Consider the following 24,812-nt stretch of genomic DNA (forward strand, 5'->3'; position numbering starts at 1 on the left):
CTGACTTGCAGAAGAGTGTGGTCAGCTCCTAATATCCTACCACTCCTTCACTTCTAGGCATAATTCCAAATATTAATTCCAAATATTAACTGATGCATTTAGCCCACAGGTAGTACAGCTAATCCAGGTTCTCTCAACTCTTCTATCCTCCTCTTCCCAGGTTTCAATCTTCAGTTCTTTGTCCCTACCCATTCCCATTGCAACTGGCTGTTGCCCAGTGGGTGCCAACTATTCTGAAAATACAAAAGGGGAACTTACATACCAGACCACACCCACAAACCCACTTGCTTATTTTGGTATGCAATTGGTTTTTACTTTCAAATGCCTCATTTTGACATAAAACAGCCTGTTTTTAAAAATAAAACCATTTATTTGTATACCCAAGGAAAACTTGTGGTAAGAGTCACAAAGGAATAAAGAATTAGGCTCACAGAATACACAGGAGGTTATACAGTTGACACATAGAAATAAGTGTGCAGAATATACATGAAATTGTGCAGACTAATAATACCAACAGGAAGCAACAATAGGACATTAACATAAGGCTGGCGACAGATGTTGTCAGGCCCTGGACTCTGTGTGTGTGTGTGCGCACGTGTATGCGGGGAGGGGCTCTCCTGTGGCCCCCGGGGAGGAATGTTGGGCAGAAGGGGCAGGCTGTTCAGTGCCTTCTGATTTGTTCAAAGGCCTGTAAATGAAGCAGTTGTAAGAGAGGGAAAGCCTTGCAAACTTACCCTGCTGAGCAATCACATTGAATTACTGGATCAAAGTCAACAGACGGGCATTACATCAAGGCTCTGCCATTTCACAAGAATACAGCAAAATTCACACAAGAGGGATATTCATACTTTAGGCGATTTCCTGACCCAAGTCACTGCCTCAAAGTACTGCATTCAATTCTGGTTCACTTTTATTAGCAGTTCAACTATGGCACTGCATAAGGCACAGATAGACATCAATGCTAAGGAACTTGGCAAAGGATCACAGGAGGGATCTAAGGTATCTGAGTAATTCTATTGTGAAATGAAGAATTTAAGTGAAAATTAGTAAGAATTTAAATTATAAGTTCTGACTGGATGAAGAGGAAACTGGATCAGGTTCTCAACTATAGCTCTGTCTTCTCTTTTATGGAGAAGCATATCTGCCAAAGAAGAGTATGCTTTGTGTTGGTTTGTGACGAATGAAGAAAAGGAAAGGGTGGTCAGCATTAAAATCCTCTTCCATAAGCATGCAGAAATTAGCAATGGCAGCAGTGGCAGCTGCAGCTTCTGTACCTTCTTCATTCACGTCTATGAAAGACTTGTGTACAATTTGGGAGAGAAAGAGGTTTCGTGCACCTGACATTCCAGACAAGTCAGCCTTGCCACAGTCAAATATATCCTGGAGGCCAAGACCAGTTAACGCTGATTTAAGGTCATAGCTGTCTTCCAGCTTAAATTTAGGCAGATGCACATGAGTATCAATGGGGTGCATATTTTGTGGTTGTGTCCATTCCTGAAGCTTTTCTAAGGTGAGCTGCTTCTCTAGCTGGAATTATAAGCACAGAGATCATTAAATTGTGAAGTAACATTCTGACATACCACCAATGTAAAAGTATTTCTCTTCCAAAAACATTTAAAATTCAGTATTGAAAACACTGTCTATAATGGGATACAAAGTAAAGTGAATACAGATATAAAAGGTAAGACTCCAATCTTCCCTACCTCTATACAAATCCACATTTAATAATTATATTAAATCCCATGAAGTTGTTGCAAATTTACATCCCAGTAACCAACTTCAGAATCTGATCCAAAGTATCCAATTTTAAATCACAGATTTTTGCTTTTTGTTGCTCTGTAGAAAGGACTTATAGAAATCTGTACTAGTAACTTAAAAAAAAAAAGTCCTATCCCTTCATCTAACTTCTGGGAACTGTTAAGTCACTAAAACCTGATAATGAAAATAATTAACAATCACTGAAGAGACATCTACACAGCAGTGCTTAACTCAAAATAAGCTACGCAGCTTGAGCTATGCTAATTGCGTAGCTTAAGTCGAAATAGCTTATTTTGAATCTGGTTATGTCTACACAGCAGTTATTTTGAAATAGAGCACTCTTCCTCCGATTTCCACTAATCCTCATAAAATGAGGGTTACAGGAGTCAGAGTAAGAAGTCCTCCAGCTGGACATTATTTTGAAATTATGTTGAAATAACTGCTTGTGTGTAGATGCACACTTTGTTATTTTGAAATAATACCCTCTTTGACCCTTCAGTAATGATGATCAGCTTCACCATTTGAAAGCACATATAAGACGACTTCCAAAGTAGCTAAAAGAAAAACTCCCATCATTTAAAAAGAATCCAGTTTATTGTATGTAAACTATTTTTTATTTCACTTTGTCAACCACTCCAGGCAAACCACCTATGTCACCAGAAGGGAGAGGATTAGCAGAGCATCTACTACACTCACCCAACTTGAGAAGATCCCCCCTACTTTGAACTAACCCTATTGTGGGTAGTTACTCAGTCTCCACAGCCAGATTCCTCCAACAAGCATGGCACAAAGCAGATGCAGTGTCCCATAGAAACCATACTATTTGGTCAGTAAAACCCCTCTACACTTTGAAAATAAAGAATAATAATGATTAAGCAATTGAGGACTATCAGAGGATGGTGATAACTGGAAACAGCAGGATTTTCCCCTTATTAATTCTTATTCTTTACTGTTCTATTGGTAGGATGAACAGGTGAAGGCATAATGTTGAAGCCTACAATTTGTGGCCCTCAAGGGGTAAAAGGCAGACTAAAACCAAGGTTTTGTATTACATGAAAACTGAAATTAAACTGAAGGAGAAATTGAGACTGGTTTGTATAAATCACCTTCTGGAGCCCAGTGGAGTCATCATTAATGTCATCGGGTAACAAGATGATCATGCTAAGATCTTTTCCATCATAAGGAAGCTCTAACATGCGGCATTTCAGCTCTGAGATATACCCAAAAGGGAATTTTTCTTTCTGATACATCATTTGCACAGGCTTTTTTTCTTTCTTGATGGTTTATAAAAAAATACAGAAAAAAAAATTAAATTAACATTTTTCATAAACTGAGATAACACTGACAAGTTAAAAATCAGATTTCCTTACCTATGTTAATTAACAATATCTTAGATCAAAAACTGACTTAAAAACTAAATTGCTTTTCACTCTATGATTTACTCCCTCTGCTCCCCTTAGTTGTCTTAGGCAATGAAAGCGCATTCAGGTCAGATTCACTAATGCTTGATTAATTAACAGTTCTTTGATTATGTAGTGCTATATAAATGCTAAGTACTATTATTTTCAGTTTTGCTTTTGATTTCTCTTACCTAACATAATGCTTACTTCTTTGATTGCAGAAATTAACCTAGATTCTTCATTCAATTGTAGCTCCTCTAAGCTCCTCCAATAGCAAGAGGGGCCACAAACTGTACTGATGGCCTTTGTAATAGCTATCTCTAGGTACTGTAGAACTCTAGATTTGCTCTGCATGGTCTATGGGTGCCAACCCTCCATGACTCTTGTGGAATGTCCAGGAATTAATCCTTAATTAAAGATTATGTCATGCGCTGACACCTTCAGGAATATGTCCAACCAAAATTAGCAACCCTAGTATGGTTCCTCCCATGGTTACAGGCACAAGAGGCACAGCCTTGTGCAAAGTAAATGGTGATTCAGCCATGCTCAGTTAGCATAACTGCTTCCTGGGAGACATTAAAAGTACAACATAAAGCTCTAAATTGTGTTTGGGGAAAACAGGTCTCTCTCCAGAGATGGTGTATGTGAGGGGCACATATAGCTTAATACCACATTTTCCTACACTCTCCCATTCCTAAAGAAAATGGAGGAGCAATGAAACACAGAGTCTAGGCCATTGCAGGGAAATCATTTATATCCAAACAAAAACTGTTTGAATAAAATTTAAAAGAAAACAAGCCATGAAAATATTTCTATTCACATTTAGTTTGTAATTTTTAAAAATTTTATAAAAACTTTAATTATAGGCCTAAATTCCCCACCAGCTTCCATTTATAGATATTTCACTACAAGCAAAAAAGATAACAGCACATTATCACATTACCTTATTTAATCGAAATTGCATTTCTTTCGTGTTTGTTTCCTTAAATTTCTCAGCCCAACTTCCCTTGAAATAAATAGCATTCACCAACACTAGTTTGGTCATACTATTCACTGAGCTCTCAGACAACAGTTTGGGGATTTTACCTTCAAAGTAATAAAAAGTCATTACAACATTATTTTACATTTTTAAAAAATCCACTGTCTTAATTCAAGAAAAGACTTCTGATTTTCCCCCCAAAACAAATACAGTATATTTAAGCACCCATCTCCGTTGTATTATATTACATTATGCTGCGTTCCTCAGCAACATTCCATATATAATAAGTTCACAAAAGTGTAAATCCTTACAGCCTAAATTTTCAGAAATGCATCATTTGTGCGTGCTCAATGGGGCCTGATTTTCAAAAAGTGTTAAAGCATATGCCATCTGGCAATATGGCTTCTTTAATGTACTTACAGTAGGGCACCCAAAATTTAGATAAATGCAAGTTCTACCTTTCTAGTCCAGCACCCTCAGGACCTGACTCGTGCTGAGCCCAAGAATTTGCCTAATGACAGGAGGTCAATATTGTCTAGTAGTGTTGCCAACACTTCCACTGCTTGCTGGGCTCTTAGAAGACATTTACAGGTAAGTTAGAGCTAAATAGCAGTACAGAACACTGAGTTGAGATTGATGGCTGCCTGTAAATAAATGTTATGGGACTGCGGAAAACTTGGCCACACCCATGATAAGTGGACATCCAGATAACTAAAATCAAGATGTTGCTGCATCAAAGAGCATCAGACTAGACAAGTTGAACCTGTACATGATTTAAGAATCTACGACCAAGATTTTCAAAATTAAATGTCTAAATTTAGGCTCCTAAATCCATATTTAGACACCTATTTTGGCAATTGTTGGCCTTAATGTTTGAAAATGTGAATATCTTTTGAGCTATCTAGCTGCCATAAACACCATGCTTATGCATTTTCTGATTTTACTAGCTATGCTACTGGCTGGTAAAACGAGATGGAACAATTTGAATGGCAGCAGAAAAGGAGGACATATCCCTATTGATTGGCAATAAAAAGATGCCATTTAGTTAACTAATCAAAATCTCTTACCTTCAGTTTGCTCCCCTACCCATTGGTTAATTTGTTTCCTTGCTTCATCTGAAGCATGCAGAAAATCAACTGTAGCCAAATCAGCTCGATATAATTTCTGAGTCTTTGTCAAGAAGTCCTAGAATACATAGTCAGAAGGAAAAATTTTCATTGCACATATCTTTATAGTGATGCTTGAAAGGACTAGATTTTTTTCAGTATATGTTGGTAAACATCTATTTCATCATACACATATATAAACAAACTGATAAAGACATTTCCATCAATAATAACTGCAATTTACAGATAAGCAAAGTATGAAAAATGCTACCTGCTAGAGTGTGATTTAAGGATCTTTGGTTTGTATATTTTGACATATGACGGTGACAATTTGTATTTTAACTGTTAGGTAGCTTAACTTTTTAAACTGCTACTTTAATTAAATCACTACTGTCTGACCTATTCATTTTTAGACACATGTCCCCCCCAATAATTTCCCTGAATTGTGAACATTTAACCTGATACATACAGGCAAAAACTACTATCTGCCAAAATTTTCAAAAAATAAAAATAGAATTCTGCCAAGCCTATTGGGAGCCTTGTAAAGCAACCCTAACTTAGATTATGTAGCTGACCTATCTCAAGGCTTGGGTGAACTGACTGACAGAGACAGGTGAACAAGACTAATATGTCAATGCTCCCATCATGCATGAATATGAACTGATTTCTTATTACTGATGTTTCAGTGTTAGACTTTTTAAACAGGGTGAAGTTCACTCCCTAGCAACAGGCCCACACAAGCCTATACAGGACTGAACCCTGACTGAGAGTGTAAGTGGGACATAAGTGGCCTTCAGTCCTCATATAGGCTCTCTGCATAGGGGTGAATTTCACTGGTGGAAGATATGTTGGTTTTAAAGTACCACTGATCTAGCTAGTGGGTGGGATTTTCAAAGATACTTGTGGGGTAGCAGCCCAAACCACACTGAAAATCACCTAACTTCCATTTGTACCCTTAAAATTCCATCCCTGTATTTACAGATTTATTAGTTTGATAGCCAGAAGCATAGAAGGATATCAGACTGCTACTTCCCAAAACAGGGTGCTACATTTGTAGCCAAAAATGTTCGTCTTGTACAGGGATGGGCAATAAAACAGTGGTGGGCCACCAGGTTTATTTATTTGTGCCTTCACAGGTGTAGGTGTTTGCAGCTCCCGTTGGCCAGGAATGGCGATCCATGGCCAACGGAAGCTGTGATTCTCTGTACCTGTGGAGGCACAGGTAAATAACGGCAGTGTGAAAACCTGCCAGGGACTAACCCTGGCATATCGGATACAGGGCACGGGCTGGTATTTGCCCAGCCCTAGTCTTGTGGGTTGTTCAACTGACCTCACAGTTTGTACCTCATAATATACAAAGTATTAAGTTAGTCTGCTTGGAATCATGGCAGTTATGTTGGTATGATTTAATTCCAAATTGTATTAAGATAAATTGTATTCCAGTGGGAGTTTTGCTACTGACTTCAAGAGGGGCAGGACCAAAAATGACAGGGACAGGACCCTAACAGAAATGGGAAGTAACTGATGAGTGATCTTCGAAAAATTCTACAGAAATTCCGTCACATGAGCTTCTGAATGAACTTACCTCTAAAAAACTGTAGGTCTTCTCTCCATAAAGCCGATTGGCAAGCTTCAACAGATAGGGAGCTCCACTTCTGTTTATGTCAGAGGTCAGGGTCTGAAATCTTGAATGAAGCTCTTCCACAACATCAAAATGAAGGGTCTGGATAAAAAGAAATTATCTGGCCATCACTGATATAGTGTAAAATGCATATCAATTAATACAGAATATTTGGGAGTAATGGAGAAAAAACCAAACAATGTTTGCTTTCTGATTTCAAACTACTGAAAACTTCAGCTAGTGCAAAATCTAGTGATTTAGAGGCAACTCAAATGTATCACCTGCCCTCAATCACTTAGTTGAACTGTCTACTGTATCTGGGCACAATTCAAACTGTTTATTTTCATTTATAAATGGGTTGGCAGCTCTCCTCCTATGTGCCATCCAGCCACAGAGATCTGTTGGGACACTAATGATAGTCCCCAGATATTAAATCTGCATGTAAGATGATCCAATAAAGGGATGGTCAGTTCTCAAATTCACTTCTCCTTTTAGTTTTGCTCCCTTGGAGCACACTGCAAGCCCTATCTGTTCTCTCAGACCTCATTTGAACATGTTAGGAAGGTGAGCGTGTGCTGATGTAGTGTGATTTTCTTTTATTTTTAATAGATTATGTTAATATAAATGCTGCCACATAGTACTGATGGCTGATAATTAAAAACATTAAATATATCACTGTAATTTCTCTTTTAAGGACATACTTCCTCTCAGAGGGTATGTCTACACTACAGCACTAATTCGAACTAACTTAGAACTAAAAACTAGTTTGAATTAGCGTTTTGCTAATTCGAACTAGCATGTCCACATTAAGTGGACCCTGAACCGGGCTTAAGGATGGCAGTGCTGGCAGGGCATCAGAGGAGGACTTAGAGCGTGGAAATGCTGCCTCAGGCTAGCCGAGGGCTGCGCTTAAAGGGTCCCGACCCCCACCCCGGACAGACAGTTCTCGGGGTGCCCCGCTTGAAAACCAGTCCTGGCTTGGAGTGCCCTGAGTGCCCACACTGGGCACATCACACCACTCGGCCATCAGCCCGGCTGCACTTGCCGCAGGCTGCCATCTGGGGAGAGGGGTCAATTGGGGGGCTGCAAGAGAACTTCCACCCCCAGAAGCCCGCAGAGCCAGCCCAGTCCTCCCCATCGGGGGCTCGTACCCCATTCCTCCCTCACCTCCTTCCACTTACCCTTCCCTAGCCCCTTTTCTTGATGTACAAAATAAAGGACAATTGTGTTCAAAAATGGAATCTGTCTTTATTGAACAAAACGGGGGGAGACTGGGAAAAGGAGGTGGGAGAGGGGAAGAGAGAGGCTGGGAGAGGGGAGGGCAACTACAATGATCAGGGGTTGGGAACAGGTCCCATATGAAGAGAGGCTAAAGAGACTGGGACTTCTCAGCTTAGAAAAGAGGAGATGGAGAGGGGATATGATAGAGGTCTCTAAAAGCAGGAGTTGGGTGGAGAGGGTGCATACAGAAAAGTTCTTCCTTAGTTCCCATAAAGAAGGACTAGAGGACACCAAAGGAAAGGAATGGGTAGCAGGCTTCAAAGTAGTAACAGAAAGTTGTTCTTCACAAAGCAAAGAGTCAACCCGTGGAACTCCTTGCTGCAGGATGCTGTGAAGGCTAGAATTAGAACAGAGTTTAAAGGGAAGTGAGATCAAGTCATGGAGGTTGGGTCCATGGAGTGGTATTAGCCAGGGGGTAGGAGTGGTGTCCCTGCCCAAGGTTTGTGGAAGGCTGGAGAGGGATGGCACGAGACAAATGGCTTGGTCACTGTCTTCGGTCCATCCCCTCCAGGGTCCCTAGGGTTGGCCGCTGTCGGCAGACAGGCTACTGGGCTAGATGGACCTTTGGTCTGACCCAGGACGGCCATTTTAAGCTCAGGGCTCAGGGTCGGGGGTCTCAGTGGACCCCCTTGATTTTCATGCACACCTGCTCCTGGGTGGCCAGGCTGGCAGCTCTCCTGCCCAAGCCGGCCACTTTCCTGTGCCTAGTGCGGAGATCGTGGACAAGGTCCACGATGTCCGCACTAGCCCAGGCGGGTGCCCACCTCTTGCGGTCCCGGGCAAGCTCCCGGGAGCCGCCAGCCTGGTCCCGGGAAGAGGGGGAGTGCTGGGGGGCATCGGGTGGCTGGCTCGATCCGTGCCAGGTGCAGGGTCTGCTGGCTGGGTGCTGGCAGGCTTGCACCAGGCATGGGCACCGTAGCCAGCCCGTGCCCCTTTAAGGGGTCCAGGGCTGGGAGGGGGGCATAGAGTTTCCCTGGTGTTGGCCAGAGTGGCCACCAGGGAAACCTGGGGAGGGCTAGCCTCCCACTAGTTCGAATTAAGGGTCTACACAGCCCTTAATTCGAACTAGCTAGTTCGAACTAGGCTTAATCCTCGTAAAATGAGGTTTACCTAGTTCGAACTAAGCGCTCCGCTAGTTCGAATTAAATTTGAACTAGCGGAGCGCTAGTGTAGCGCCTATTAAAGTTAGTTCGAACTAACGTCCGTTAGTTCGAACTAACTTTGTAGTGTAGACATACCCTGAGTGATTCTCAGAGACAAGTTACCCAGCAAATAACATATAGATCTCTCCATAATGTACCTGGACTCTAGCTGGGCTGGTGAAAGTGAAACAAGGACCTTCAATACACAGATAAATATTCTGGATAAAGCTAAATCAAACCCAAGTCCACAACTAAGACACAGTCTAATGACCTTATCCAAAGCTCACTGAACACTATGGAAAGATTCCTATTGACTTCAATGGGCTTTGTATCAGGTCTAGGTGTCCTGTGGAGTTTCAAACTGTTTTGTATAAGTAAAAAAATGCAATATTCAGACACTATGAAAGGGGTTCATAGACCACAGAAATAAAAATCCTTACACATGTAATTTAAAATTTTTTGGTAGCTATAATCTTTTTCTCAAGATTCTCTGCTCCCAATGATGGCTGTAATTTATTTTCACAAATATTACAAACTACTTTAAATTAGAACATAAGCGTATTACAGATTAGCATGCTGAAACTTCTCTGGGATTTTTAAATCCTTTTCATGCTATTTCAGCTCTCAATAGATTCAACCTGGGTTGGGCTGTTAGTTTAATGTATATGTTGGAATGGGCGTTGGACAGTTTCTGTACAAAGTTCAGGTGTGACATGTGGTGATGAAATAGTTTTATTGTTCTAATGGATAACTCAGTACTGCCTAACACCATAAAAGAACCCCTCCTAAAGCCAAGAATATAAAGGAGACGATATTCTTAAACAAATATATTGTGACCCCCAGCACAGTGAATTCAAACACGCCCTTTTACAACTTGCATATGACAAGCTGCAATAAAACAGAAAACCAAGAATAGCTGAATTCCTTTTAAGCAATAAATTTCCCAGCTCTAAAACCAGAATTTAATATACAGGAAAACTTCACTGCACTAGTTAATGCAATTTGCACCTTCTTTACAGGCTGAATTTGATAAAGACTGAACACAGAATTCTGTTCTTCAACTTGCTTACATTGAACAGAATTAACACCTCCTGAGTACTCCCATTGATTTCACTAGCATTGGCGCCAGCCACAGTAATAAAACAAAATTGTGTGTGTTAAACATTTTGTCATTAAAAATGTGATTAATGTAAAGTTATGTGGAAGTACCTGATTAAAGTCCACTGAACTCAATGGAAGTCTTTCCATTGATTTCTATGGGCTCTGGATCACAGCCATAAGATGCAAAATACAGGCAGTCCCCGGGTTACATACAAGATAGGGACTGTAGGTTTGTTCTTAAGTTGAATCTGTATGTAAGTCGGAACTGGCGTCCAGATTCAGCCGCTGCTGAAACTGATCAGTTTCAACAGCGGCTGAATCTGGACGCCAGTTCTGACTTACATACAGATTCAACTTAAGAACCCCAGGCATCCCTAAGTCAGCTGCTGCTGAAACTGATCAGCGGCTGATTCCAGGAAGCCCGGGGTAGGGGCTTCCTGTAGTCAGCCACTGGTCAGTTTCAGCAGCGGCTGACTTGGGGACGCCTGGGGCAGAGCAGCTGGGGTGCTGCCGGGTTGGTCCAGTAGCGCCAAGGAGCGGTGCTGCGGGACCAACCGGCAGCGCCCCACCTGCTCTACCACAGGCCCGGGGCTTTGTTCCACGTCTCCCTTGTCTGCTGGGGGGGGGGGCCCACTAGCTGCGCCCCCCTTCCAGCAGACCAGGGACACGGCGAGCAAAGCCGCAGCGGCGGCGGGGTGCCGCGCCTCTGAGGCTTTGCTCTGGCAAAGCCTCAGAGGCGCAGGACCCCTCCGCCTCCCGGCTTTGCTCCAAGTGTCCCTGGTCTGCTGGAGACGGTCCCCAGCAGACCAGAGGCACCGGGAGTCCCGCGCCTCTGAGGCTTTGCCACAGCAAAGCCTCAGAGGCACAGGACCCCTCCGCCTCCCCGGAGGGACCCCTCCGCCTCCCCGGCTTTGCTCCAGGTGTCCCTGGTCTGTTGGAGACGGTCCCCAGCAGACCAGGGGCACCCGGAGCAGCTTTTCTCGCCCCGAAGGTCGAGGTGGTGGGACCGCTGCGCTCTGGGCGATCCCGCTGCCTGCGAGCTCCGGGGCGAGAAAGCCCCGTTCGTACGTGCGGATCCGACATAAGTCGGATCCGCGTAACTCGGGGACTGCCTGTATAGTGAAACACAAAAGACAATATGTGTTTAAAGTTCAGCATGTGCTTAAGGCCCTCAAGACTTAAGCACCTTAATGGTGTACTGAAATGCTTTCCCATCAGGTCCTTATATAGAACACTGGACACCTATTTTTGAAAATACTAATTTGCAGATGTGCTGAATATTACTATTGTGGCTGATCTCATTCCAATCATCTTTGATATGAGATTGATAATGCTGACTCTGAATGAGAAAGTGGATGAGATAATATCTGTCATTGGATCAACTTCTGTTGGTGAGACCAGCTTTCAAGATACACAGTGCTCTTCAGGTCTGGAAAAAGAACTCAGGCCACGTCTACACTAACAGATGTGAAGCACTAGTAGTTATAGCACTGCTCACAGAGCGCTGCAGGGAAACCGCTATTGTGTGTACACATTGTGCTCCTTGTGATGGTGGACACATCCACACGAGCAGCTCTTGCACCGGCACAGAGAGCAGTGTATTGTGTTAGCTGGTCGATTGTGCAACTAGCCACAGGCTTCTCATTGAGGTGATTTACCTAGAACACAGCAACTGAAGAGTTAGTGTGTGCTAAATGCCTTGCCAATGTGGACTAGGGATGTTAAGGACTAGTCGACTCTCCGATAAGCAAATGTTTATCAGATAGTCGACAGGATAGTTGAATAGTCATTTCCTCCCCCCTTGCTGCCTCTATCAGATAGAGACAACAAGGTATGGGAGGAAAGAGGGGCACTTCAAAGTAGCAGCACTGCATGGATCCCAGGATCAGCTGTGCGGTGCTGCCCCTTTGAAATGCCACTGCGGTGTTTCAAAGGGGCAGTGCCACATGGAGCCCAGGCTCCATGCTGTGCTGCTGCTTTGAAACGCTGTGGCAGTGTTTCAAAGGGGCAGCGCCTCACGTAGCCCAGGATCAGCTGTGTGGCGCTGCCCCTTTGAAACGCCACCTCAGCGGCATTTCAAAAGGGCAGTGCCACCTTATTGATTAATCAAATAGTCGATGCAAAAATGCATCGACTATTCAATTAGTGAATTACACGATACTTAACATCCTTAGTGTACACACCTCAGGTGTTACAGCACTGAGTGCAGTAACTTCCTCAGTGTAGACTCAGCCTCAGCATGTCACAGCTAAACACAAGGTAGTTCACATTAGGGATGTGATGGGTTAGCAGGTTAACCAGGTAATGCTTACTGGTTAAGGTTAATCAGTGGCGGATGGAGCTTTAATTGATTAACTGGTTAAACATAATGTTTAAGTGACTGACTAGTTAAATGAGATTTTACATCTCTAGTTCACATATATTCTAGCTAAGGAACCATTCAGATCAAGTGGCCCATTAACAACGCTGAAATCACAGGACAAAAAGAGGGGTTAGTGGATTACAGACTGTGGTAATAAATCATAAATCCAATGTCTTATTAAGAAGACCATGATTTTTGGTGTCTGACAAAGTTATGAATTTAAGTTCCCATCCCAGCTTGATCTTTGGAAGGTGTTATGTAGGTTTTCTTTGAGGACAAGGTCAGGATTTATGGTTTATTATTACAACAATCTAATCCACCAATCTCCCTCCCTTTCTTTAGTTTTATGATTGCTCTGTACGTCTTTGAAATATGTATTAATTATTTATGTTAAACAATTTGTTGCTGTTTATATGTAACTGTCACACTCTCTACGTCTACACTGTAGCCTTCTTCCACAAAAGCTTAGACAAGCTTAGACAAATGAAGCACGGAGTGAAATAGTGTCGCACTTCATTTGCAATAATTAATTAGCAGCTGCTTTTGCGCAAGAGGGTTTTGCGCAAAAAGGAGCTGTGTAGACGGCTTCTTTTTGCGCAAACCCCTCTCTGGTGCAAGAGCTGTACTTTCTGTAAAAATGAGGAAGAACATCTCTTGCGCAAGAGGGGGTTTTTGTGCAAAAAGGAGTCGTCTACACAGCTCCTTTTTGCTCTAAAGCCTCTTGCACAAAAGCAGCTGCTAATTAATTATGCAAATGAAGCATGGTGATATTCCACTCCGCGCTTCATGTGCGTAAACTTTTGCGGAAGAAGGCTACAGTGTAGATGTAGCCTCAGAAACTTTCCAAGACCTGACAAAAAGCTCTGTGCAATTTGAAAACTTGTCTCTTGCACCAATACAAGTTGGCCCAATAAAATATATGACCTCACCTATCTTGTCTTTCTAATATCCTGGGACTAACATGGCTACAACACTGCAAATAACATTAACCATGACTGTATTGAAATAAGATTTCAATCTTATTTACTGTATGTGTCTGGTAGGAGATGATATTTATGCCATTTTACAAAATTCATGACCTCATGCCAAGACATTGTCACTATGCATTATCATAGTTATGGCACTTTACCTTTAAGGAAGGGGAGGTGGGCTTTTAACATGCCAGCAGCAGTCTATATAACGTTATTAAGTATGCATTACAAAATCACAGATCTCTTTGCCAGGGCTGCAAAGAGGTTATTAGAGGGTTGGGGCAAAATCTGAAACAGAGGCTCTCCTCTCTTCCAGATACCACTGAGAAGAAAGGGGTGGAAACTGTACCCACCCTGCACTCACCTCATGGCAATGACTCCTGTCCTGTAGGACTGGGCCTTGTGCCTCTCAATGTGGGACCTGGCTGGCACACCAGGTTGCAACACCGCTCACTTTGTGGGGCCATTCAAACTGGGTGCCTGGGGCATCCAAAGGCGTGAAAACAAAGTACAGGCAGTCCCAGGGTTACGTACAAGATAGGGACTGTAGGTTTGTTCTTAAGTTGAATCTGTATGTAAGTCGGAACTGGCGTCCAGATTCAGCCACTGCTGAAACTGATCGCCAGTTCTGACTTACATACAGATTCAACTTAAGAACCCCAAGCATCCCCAAGTCAGCTGCTGCTGAAACTGATCAGCGGCTGATTCCAGGAAGCCCGGGGCAGAGCAACTCTGCCTCGGGCTTCCTGTAGTCAGCGCTGGTCAGTTTCAGCAGCGGCTGACTTGGGGACGCCTGGGGCAGAGCAGCTGGGGTGCTGCTGGGTTGGTCCAGTAGTGCCCAGAGCGGCGCTGCGGGACCAACTGGCAGCGCCCCAGCTGCTCTGGCCCAGAGTCCACAACAAAAGCCTGGTCTGCTGGGGGGGGCACACTAGCTGCGCCCTCCCCCCCCACAGCAAACCAGGGACACGGGGAGCAAAGCCGCAGCGGTAGCGGGGTGCCGCGCTCTGAGGCTCTGGCAAAGCCTCAGAGGCGCGGGACCCCGCCACCGCTGCGGCTTTGCTCCTGGTGCTCCTGGTCTGCTGGGGACTGTCTCCAGCAGACCAGGGGCACCGGGAGCAAAGCCGCAGCCGCGGCGGGTTCCCACGCTTCTGAGGCTTTGCTCTGGCAAAGCCTCAGAGGCGCGGGACCGCGCCGCGGCTGCGGCTTTGCTCCCGGTGTCTCTGGTCTGCTGGAGACAGTCCCCAGCAGACCAGGGACACCGGGAGTAGCTTTTCTCGCCCCAGAGGTCGAGGTGGTGGGACCGCTGCCTGCGAGCTCCGGGGCAAGAAAGCCCCGTTCATAAGTGCGGATCCGACATAAGTCGGATCCGCGTAAGTCGGGGACTGCCTGTAAAATTAATTTTTTCAAGGTTTTTATCAAATTGATTAGTGACTGAATTAAGTGAGAAACAGAATATGAAGGTTCAATGAATTCTAATATTTTTTCTTTTAAAACTTTTATTTCCCTATAACGTTCAAAATTAAAAGAAGACAGAAATTTTCTGCTGACCTTCAACAGCTGTGTCTCTGTGTTACCTCTTGCCCCTAAGACGACCATGGCCACGGCAGCAGAAATACTGAGTGGAGAGAAGAAGATATTTCCTGTTGGGTTGGTTTCATTCAACTTTCTAAACAGCTCAAGAGCAAACTGCGTGTTTGCATTACTCAGTTTCTCCATGGTTACAAGCTGAAAAATACAACAAATGCAATCAAGGCTTCCAGTAGTTATTTTCCAAAAGCTAAATGTCCTGTGTTACACAGAACAAAGATGAAACTAACAAAAGAGCATTTGTACCACAGGGAAGTCAGAAACAATAACTCCAGTTTACTTCCCTCAGACATTAAGAAATTCACATAAATAGATACAGCAGCAAGTAGATTGTCTACCACAAATCCTCTGGTCACATGAAACTTACAGATGTTACATAATAAACCTCACTAGCCTCTTACCTCTTTGGAACAAATGAAGTTTAAGGGGCTTCCAGGAATTGACACTAAAACCCTCTTATTCTAAATTCATAAACCTCATATAGTCTAACCAACTGATGAGTAACCTCCTACTTGTTTTCCCACTAATGCATTTGTTAATTGCAACAGTTAAGGCCGTCCATTATAGTAGCTGCGATATCTCCATCTCATCTGAGATCTGTTTCTACCCAGCAGACCATAAAGGTTCCAGTCCTCCAAAGACTTGCTTATCTGTTTAACTTTGTGCTCTGTGTGAACTCATTGGGACTACTAACTATGGATCAAGTTTAGCATATGCCAAATCTTTGCAAGATTAGTACTCAAGAATGAAACTAAATGTGTAGGAGACCTGAAGTTTTGAAATCAAAACAGAAATACTGAGCATGGGGCCTGCTGCTGCACATAATCTCCCCTCCCCCACCTCCCAAACTGTTATAACGCTACAGTACTATGGTAGTTCTAGCTGAACTCTAAAATGCAGATTATGCCCTTTAACTGACAGCAAGGAAGCATTCAGGTTTCCAAAAGGACTGACTCTCTTATAACTTTTGCAATTCTGCTTTGTCTAATTCTCTACTAAACAAGAATTTAAAGCAGGTATTTCTACTATTTTCCCAAAACTGCAGGCATCTGCCTGAGTTTTTAATTAATTTCCCACCTCTAGCTCCTTCTCTCCACTGACATCAAGATATAGTAAAGCTGATTAAAAATGGGAAATGTAGGCAAATATGGTAACATTGATTCTCTTCAGACACAGATGAAAAACAAACCTCCACCTAAGGCGTGAGGGTTTCTCAAAAATCAAAAAGGGGGAGTGATGCCAAAAAGTTTGGGAACCACAGCTGTAGAGTTTGCAGGGCAGGCTCTAGTGGGAAGCCGTTTCATCTCCCTGGCGGGAGAGGCTCAACCGATGCTGCGGGTGGGCCCCTCTCTCCTGCACCGCTGCCTCTGTGTCCCCTCTAGGCACGCGGGCAGGGAAGCAGACTAGGCCGAAGGGCTCAGGAGCAGCCCTCGCTGCACATTTCTCATACGCGGAGAGGGGCAGACTGCGGGCTCCGCGCTCCATGGCGCAGGGTCCTCCCTGTAGCCCGTTTGTAGGAGCCAATGAGCGGGCAGCGCGGCTCCCCCTCCCCTATTCTAGGACGGGGACAAGCTGGTCTCTTACCCTCCTGCCGCCGGCTGGGGAGTCCTGGGCTGCAGGCTCTAGCGGAGACACAAGAACCGGGGACTCGGCCCGGGGCGGGGAGAGTGCGCGCGGGCTGGGCTGGGCTAAGCCTGGGGGAGGGAAATGCACAGGCCCAGGGTGCGGCTGCTCCGGGGAGCGGAGTGACTGCGCAGGGAGAGCGGGCGGCAGCCTTTGCAGGTGGGGCAGGAGGCGCACGTGAACCCACAGACACCAGCTTCGGGAGGCAATAGCTGCACAGCAGCACCGCTGCTTTTTGTTAGTGCTGAGGTTGCTGCGCTAGGCCTAAGTAGGTGAATTCCCAGGGTTGCTAAGGCCTGCGTGAGGAGTTCAGTGGTTGGGGGTAGGCAGCAAGCTTTCACCTCACGAGGTGGGAGAGAAAAGGGTGAGGCAGAAAAGAAAATGAGGCTCTGAAGAGAAAAGGTAATGAAAGAAAATAGAAGAGACAGACAATCTAGACCTCAGAAAGCTCATAAAGAGGAAGAGGAGAAGAGAGACTGTGTGCAAGGAAGAGGGGTGGAACTGTCCTGGAAATGGGGTGATACATATAATTGATATTAATAGAGAAGTAGACTTGTGTTTTCCCATCCTGCCTGTTCTTGCAGTGTGCTTCAGTTTTCCATTTGTGAAAAAGGAAAAGGGCTGCCCGAAAATTGGTAGGGAGTGGGTACCTTTCTCCTCAGTGTGGAAGGTAAAATGGAAGGTTCGAGACTGTGGCCAGCCCCAGAGAGGTGCAGAAATAGGCAGCCTTGTATTGAATATTTTTAACTTTTAATAAAATGCTTTTAACTATAACTTTTTATTTATCAACTTTTTACATGCGTGGGCGCCAGATAATTACTAACAGTAACAACAAACTGCAATACAATAGAGGAAAATGCCCTGGGGTTTCTCTAAGTCTAAGTAATTATCAATAATACCCCAGGGATTTTTATCAGTTATATTTACATTAATTTCACTCATAAGGTTTAACATCTATTTTAGCTCCTAACTATACTATTTAACAAACTTCTAACTAACTTACTCTTAACACTATTATTTATCAAACTTTTAATTAACTTTACACAGTAATACTCACATTTATCAGATATACAAGGGACAACAGCATATTCGTTATTCGTTACGCTCTGCAAAAGATTCGGTAGATTCGGTGAGCGGGAGGGGGTCCTCGGGTGATCAGCCCTCAGAACCTGGCTCGTGTTCTGCCTTCCAAATGTTCGGGAACCCTCAACTGCATGCAGGAGGGGTAGCTGTTTTATAGAGAGAGCAAGAGCTTTCCCGCGCCTAGTTGTGATAGGCTTGATAGATTCAGTGACAGGCTGAGGGGAAGGGGAGGGGGTGAGATGGCCCTTGACTGGCGCGAACTTCGCATGACCCTTACCTGCCTGGTGTCTTACTCCTGGTTTTTACTGATTTTAAGTCACATAGTGCAGGATTTTTGGTTTGAGGGGAAGGTAAACTTGGGCTAGGAAGGCTATGCGCATGAGGCCTGGCCAGAAAAGACCCTGTTTTCACACTCAGCAGTTGCTAGAAGCATCCCGCAGACCGTTGTCAGGGGTTCCGCGAGAAATCATGGAATAAATAATTTTTTTTTACAATGTAAGCTGACATATATAACAGCTCTTTACAAATAATTTTTCTTGACAATAAATTAGCAGTAATTGGATTGTGCTCCCTGCTGTCAATTTTTTCTGGCCAAGCAAACGTTTTCATAGGTAAGGGTTCCTCGGGATATGAAAAATTATTTTAGGGGTTCCTCCATGGGAAAAAGGTTAGGAATCACTGCTCTAGAAATACATGTAAACAAACAGTTTTCAATAGTCAATTGGCTCAGTGGGTAAGAGGATTTCCTTCAGTTTCTCCAGAGTTAAGAATTGCTGTTCTGTATACCAATGGCCAGCTCCCATGGCAGCTTGGAATGCCTGCCCTACCTCTGTCCACCAGGTACAGTTCCTTTTCACATCCTTGAAGTCAAATGAGTGTTTAGACTTCCTTATAGTTTTGTGGACAATGCTGAACTCTTTGTTTCCAGTACCTATGGGGCAATGATTATGAAGGGAAAGGATTTGTAGTTGGCAGAGGGAATGAAAACTTTGCACACAATCCAGGACTGGTATCTTAGTGCAATTTGTAATACAATGAAAGGTTATTTTCAACAATGATGTTTCCATTGAAATAATTAGATCCATGAAAGAGAGCTGTGTCCTCCTCAGACCTCTCCGTACCACATTATGAGGCTTTGTTGGCAAATGTAATTGGCAATTGAAACTGAGTTAGCGCTGAGATACAGAGATGGAGGGATGTATTAAGCAAATAGTTATGGCTAAAGAGCAGTCAGGACTCCAGCTAAACAAACCTTTAGGTACTTCGGATACAATTCTCAGACCAGCCCCTAAATTCTAAATTCTGAGTTCAAAGTTAACCACCCTATTGCCTCTCAGTATGTTCCTGACAGCCAAGTATTATAAAAGAGGCAATAAATACTGGACTTCACTGGAAGTAGGAGCCCTGCTATTGCAGTCTTAGAACAGCAGAGCCTGCCTCTACTAGCTAATGACAGCAAAATACTCACAATGTTTGTTTCAGTCACTGCAGCTGAAGAACTGCACCATGAACACCAAACAAAATTTGACCCCACAGCACTTCACATCAGTTCCTTTATTATTGCTTCAAGGAGCAGAAACAGCAAGACCAAAATCATTGGATATAACTACTATAGCATAGAATTTAGCTTTATTAGTCTAAGCAAAAAAAAAAAAAAAAAAAAAAAAAAAACCACACCAACTTGCTGAGTTACATACTACCTCCCTGGTTAGTTACATTAGATACAAATATGAGAGCGCTTGCATTTAAATTGCTGTACATGTCCTGGAATATATTACAATCTTTGTTATAGATAGAAACATCTGTCCTGTTTCACAAGTCTTTGAGTGTAACCCAGGTTAACTAGTGACAAGGCACATGCAGGGTGATATTCTGGCTGCACTGAAGACAGTATTACCTTTGACTTCAGTGGAGTTGACTTTATCCCTACTCTTGCATAAGGACTTGCTCAGTTATTCCCCAAGAGTAACAGTTGCGTTAGCATCATTCATAAAAATCTTATTTAAAAAATATCTAGTGACATAGCTAGACATGGAAAACCAGTATGGAAAATGAGACAGGGAGAAGGGAAATTTAAAAAAAAAAGTATTTGGAGCTCAATGAAAAGTTAGTCTTCTTCCTCCCCCCATAAGATATACCAGTTGTTGCTAGCTAAGCAACCCCAAGTTTGAGAACCAGGTTTCAAGGGCAGCATTTACAGAGATGGATCAATACATTAAGCAAGTAGTTATGGGTAAAGAGAAACCAGGACTCAAGCTAAACAAACCTGCATTTTTTTAGATACACAGGATATGCAGAGATGCTTTCCAGTGAACGATGGCAAATGCTATTATACTTTTACAGTTTGGAACTAACTTTCTTGTGTTAATGGCTGCATTACTAATTTTTAGGGGCAACAAAATCTGCCATAGAACATAATGCTGCCAGTGTTGTTGTGCCGGATAAAGAACATGAAAGGATGGTCAACAGTGAACCTAGGTACAATCATTGCACATCGCAAAGAAATCACTGCTGCAGTAGCAGCTGCTGCCTCAGTGCCTTCTTCATTCACTTCCACAAAGGACTTGTGAACAACCTGAGACATAAAAAGGTCATTGTTGGCCGACATTCCAGATAAATCTGCCTTTTTTTGGTCAAATACATCAGTCATTCCCATGCTCTTCAGAACAGGCTTCAGATCGAAAGTTTGCTCCAACTTAAATTTGGGTAGAAACACCTCAACTTCAGTATCATCCATCATGTCTGGATTTATCCACTCTGCAAGTTTCTCATCAGTAATTTCTCTTTCCAACTACAAGAAAAAAAGGTCACAAAATTAAAGTGGAAGAAAAGCCATGAATTTATAACAAAACAACAACCACGGTGTGTTCATATCCAAGGAGATGAGCATCTTTTCTGGGTTTGGAGTGAATGTTATTGCTGTAATCAGAAGCCAAAAACATTCCTATTCCTTTTCCAGGATCAGAGCCCCACTGTGCTATATGCAAGTACTGACATAAGGCCATCTTTCATGGTGACAAGTTGACGAAATTGCATGTCACTAGCAATGCAGTGTGCTTTGTAAAGGTGGCTACCATGGGAGAGGCATTACTATGTCAGTGCCCCTTAACAACCAGGTAACAATACAGCACAGAAAGGAAATCAGTAGTTTTTGAATGGAGAACCACTTGAGGACTCCCATGTGATGCACCTGTTAGGTAGAGGGTCAGGTACAGAGAGAGAGCTCAATTCCCCTCCCCACCAACAGTTATTAAGGAATATGGGGGTGAAATCCATCAAACAGGAAGTGATCTGTGAGTGGAAGCTCTCTAGGATCTCCCTCAATCGGTCACTCACTCCATTCTGCTTTCATCCCAGTCCCTGGTGACCCCTCCTCTGTTCAAGAAGTCTCTCCTTTCTGATCTCTAGACATCAGAGAGAGCTGGATGTACTTGACAGTGAGATACGGTGTTCCCATCTTTTGGGGGACAGATGCAGTGCCTCCTCGGCTCTCCCACCCTGTGCTGACACAGGTGAGTTAGGAGCTGGAGGCTTGAATACACAGATCTAAATGAGATTTAGTCAAATGCTCTTCTCTAGCAGGATTTCAGCTGTCTTTGTGTTCTGTACAAAGTGTCTTACCTGTTCCAGACCAGTGGAATTATCTTGGATTTCATCAGGAAGCAGAATAATCATACTAGTCTCATTATCAACATAAGGGAGCTCAAGGACTTTGGTCTGAAAGTCTCCTAAATATCCCATCTTAAATGTAGCTTTCTTGAACATCATCTGCACTGGTTTGCTTTCGTCCTTTTAAAAAAATATCAAATGTCAACAATTAATACAGAGCCAGCATGTTTGTAGTACACTAAAAGAACTAAGATTCAGATCACATAGAACATTAGAAATCAAGCTGCACAAAACGCTATAACATATTGCAGGGAAGGGTGACAACCTGGCCCTTCAGGTTGTGAGGGAATGAACCAGAATTTCATTAGGCTTTCCCATTTGTAATATGTATTCCTTTGAAATTTATTTTGATTGAAGTACCACATGTATTTTAGGGTGGTAGCTTAGGTATACATAGGGTGTAGCTATCTATCAATACAATTGTTAAAACACTGAATCTCTGAGCCTAAACAATTTCACACCTGGATTTAAGCCTTTTAATTTACCTTCATATTTTAATCTTTGCTTCAACATGGACAAGGAACATCTTCTTTTAGGCTATTTAACTTAGGATACTATTTTGTTCCTTTTCGTTACTGATCCTTGGAATGCAATATTAAAAGAAATGTCAAATATTTATTAAATCTCTAAATTATAAGGCCAGTAATTGTTTCAGAAGATCATTTTGAAATCCACTATATCTTACCATTTTTCTTATGAAACACAAGGTAAGAAGGTTTTTCATTATTTTCTTGTCATTCAAGTTGAGAAAATAAGGATTAGCCTTACACTTTAAGGCCATTAATCAAACTTTTCCAAACCTTAACTTAAAAGGTTAGTAGGCAAGAGATTTCAAACATCTCAGTATTAAATGGTAAATATGGCCAGGGCTGCTATTGCTTGTTAATACATGAATGGAAGGGTTGGGCGGAAAGAGAGACACGCAGCCAGACTTTCCTAAAGATCTTGCAGAACATTAGAAAAGTAGCAGGCTCAAAAACCTTTGAAAGCATGAACCTGTGAGTAAATTGAAGAGAATGGCTATTAATAAAAAAAAAATGGAATGGATATTAGTATGCTGGAAAAATTGCTGATGTGCTCAGGGTTGATACAGAGCAGTGTGGCAGCTTTTAATCTGGTTTCCCACACTTACTGGAAGGTTGTATGTAACCATGAATATTAACTGATGAGTCCAGGCTTATCGGTTAAACATTTACACAGTTACACTTTCACATCCCTAGTATGCACTGTCTAGAGGAGAGATGGGCACACTCAAGTGGATAGTGCGGGTTCATCATCATTTTTGGCAAGGAAGTGTTTGCAGCCCCTGCTAAGTGTCTATTGAGTTTCCTCTATGCTGCCTTGTAAAATATGAGATTACAGTACAACAATGTGTTATCCCTTGAGTGCTCAGCCAAGTGCTAGTTCATCATTTAGTAACAATATTTCTTGGGAAAAACTCCCTTTTACCCCTCCATTTCAACCAAACTTCACTATAATCACTGCTGTGTACTGTATAAAATTGTTTAAAACTTATACCGTATATGTATATACTGCCTTTTCTCTGCTAAAAAAAAAATGTCCTGAAACCTTTACCCAACCCCCATTTACATTAATTCTTGTAGGGAAATTGGATTCACTTAATATCATTTCATTGATATTACACTTTGTAGTTATATTCCTGTAAAGTTAAGTGAGAAGTTACTGTGCTCCTCATTTACATTAATGTGAGGAGAATTAGCTATTACCACACATCAACCCTTTCAACTACCATGCATATTGACACTTATCACTGGGTAAAAACTGAAGCCGAGGGAACTAGTTTCTGTAACAACCCTGAATTCTGTAACAGTTCTACACACAGAATAGCAACAAATTCAAGGCAGAGCAGTTAAATGCCTTGCAGGATCTCTAAACATTGAACAATTTATGGAATCCCAAACTGTCAGACACTTGTTTATCCACATTTTTCCCTTCCATGTTAAATTTCTGACTATTGTGAGTTCTGTTCCAGGATACCACTCACCAACACTGAAAAGATACACTGAGAGGTACAGTAGAAAGCAGAGAGAGAATGAAGGAAACAAGGGATACATCTAAGCGTATTCAATTGGAAACACAGTTCCAAATATGTTATTAAAACAAACCAAAGGGATTGCGTTTAGTGGGTAGGACAGAATAGAAAGGAATGGGAAAGTGTGCTTAGGGAAATCCTGATTAAATGCATTTCTTGTTTTCTCTGGGTGCACTACTCTTCAAACTTAGTAACATTTTCCTGCTTAGAATCATAAAATACTAAAACTAGAAGGGACCGTGAGAGGTCATCAAGTCCTGACCCGTGACTTCACAGCAGGACTGTGCACTATCTTAGATCAGTGGTCACCAACCAGTAGATTGGGATTTACTGGTAGATCTTGGAGCCTCTGACAGGAGTTCCTAACTGGTTTGTCCAAGAGGTTATCAAGCCCAGCACTTCAGCTCTGCCTCTTCCTCCCTCCTGCCCCCGACTGCTACACATCCCCTATCCTTTGCTTTGGAGCTGTCCCCCCCAAGAGCCTTTGCTTTCTGTGCAGGGCAGAAGAGGGAGAGAAGGGGGTGCTGATGTATCCTATCTCCACAGGGCAGAGAGGGGGTACAACAGGGCTTGGGAAAGAGTGAGTTTGCTGGCTGCTTTTGGGAGTGGTGCAGGGCCAAGGCAGAGGTGAGCCCCACTGCACCACCACCCAGGAGCCACCTGAGGTAAACTGTGCCCAGCTGGTGCCCACATCCTGAAACCCTGCCCTAGTCATGACCCTTCTCCTACACCCCAAGACACTGCCCTAGCCTTGAGCATCCTGCATCCAAACGCTGTCCCAGAGGCTGCACCTAGAACCCCCTCAGGGATCCCAGCTGCCTGCCCCAGGCTCCGCTCAGAGCCCCTCTCACACTCCAAATCCCTTAATCCAAGACCAGAGCCTGAACCCCAACCCTCTGCCCCAGCCTGGTGAAAGTGAAGGAGGGTGAGGGAGACAGTATGGAGTGAGCAGGGATAGGGGTCTCAGAGATGGGGCACAAAGGAGGCCTAGCAAGGGTATTTGGGTTTGAGGTAGGTCTTGGATTGCACTTACATTCAAAAAGTGATCTTGTGCTTAAAAAGGTTGGAGACCACCG

The 24,812-nt window shown here is 43.2% G+C and overlaps 2 protein-coding genes across 7 annotated transcripts in view; both read right to left on the minus strand.

The window, feature by feature from the left end:
• Nucleotides 1–349: 349 nt before the first annotated feature.
• On the minus strand, nucleotides 350–18,201 carry LOC102448699 (leukocyte elastase inhibitor). Of its 3 annotated transcripts, none has more exons than XM_089776409.1 (7): nucleotides 17,989–18,201; nucleotides 15,270–15,446; nucleotides 6,829–6,966; nucleotides 5,205–5,322; nucleotides 4,102–4,244; nucleotides 2,865–3,032; nucleotides 350–1,527 (listed from the first exon to the last, which is right to left on the minus strand). In XM_089776409.1, the coding sequence occupies exons 1-7, from the start codon at nucleotides 18,016–18,018 to the stop codon at nucleotides 1,126–1,128; spliced, it is 1,176 nt and encodes a 391-aa protein (XP_089632535.1). In that variant the 5' UTR covers nucleotides 18,019–18,201; the 3' UTR covers nucleotides 350–1,125. The 3 variants fall into 3 exon arrangements, with proteins under 3 accessions (XP_089632535.1, XP_006115614.3, XP_075777484.2); XM_006115552.5 differs by lacking the exon at nucleotides 17,989–18,201 and adding an exon at nucleotides 16,893–17,054; XM_075921369.2 differs by lacking the exon at nucleotides 17,989–18,201 and adding an exon at nucleotides 16,386–16,406.
• A 1,461-nt stretch (nucleotides 18,202–19,662) lies between these two features.
• LOC102449420 (serpin B6) overlaps nucleotides 19,663–24,812 on the minus strand; it is a 131,720-nt gene continuing 126,570 nt past the window's right edge. For all 4 annotated transcript variants that reach the window (XM_089776411.1, XM_075921368.2, XM_075921367.2 and 1 more), the window contains 2 exons: nucleotides 21,636–21,803; nucleotides 19,663–20,805 (listed from right to left, as the gene is read on the minus strand). In XM_089776411.1, coding sequence (XP_089632537.1) covers nucleotides 20,401–20,805; nucleotides 21,636–21,803 — 573 coding nt within the window. In that variant the 3' untranslated portion in view covers nucleotides 19,663–20,400. The remainder of the gene's footprint in view (nucleotides 20,806–21,635; nucleotides 21,804–24,812) is intronic.

Source organism: Pelodiscus sinensis, chromosome 2, assembly GCF_052426305.1.
Source record: "Pelodiscus sinensis isolate ZL-2025 chromosome 2, ASM5242630v1, whole genome shotgun sequence".
NCBI classification, from domain to species: Eukaryota; Metazoa; Chordata; order Testudines; family Trionychidae; genus Pelodiscus; species Pelodiscus sinensis.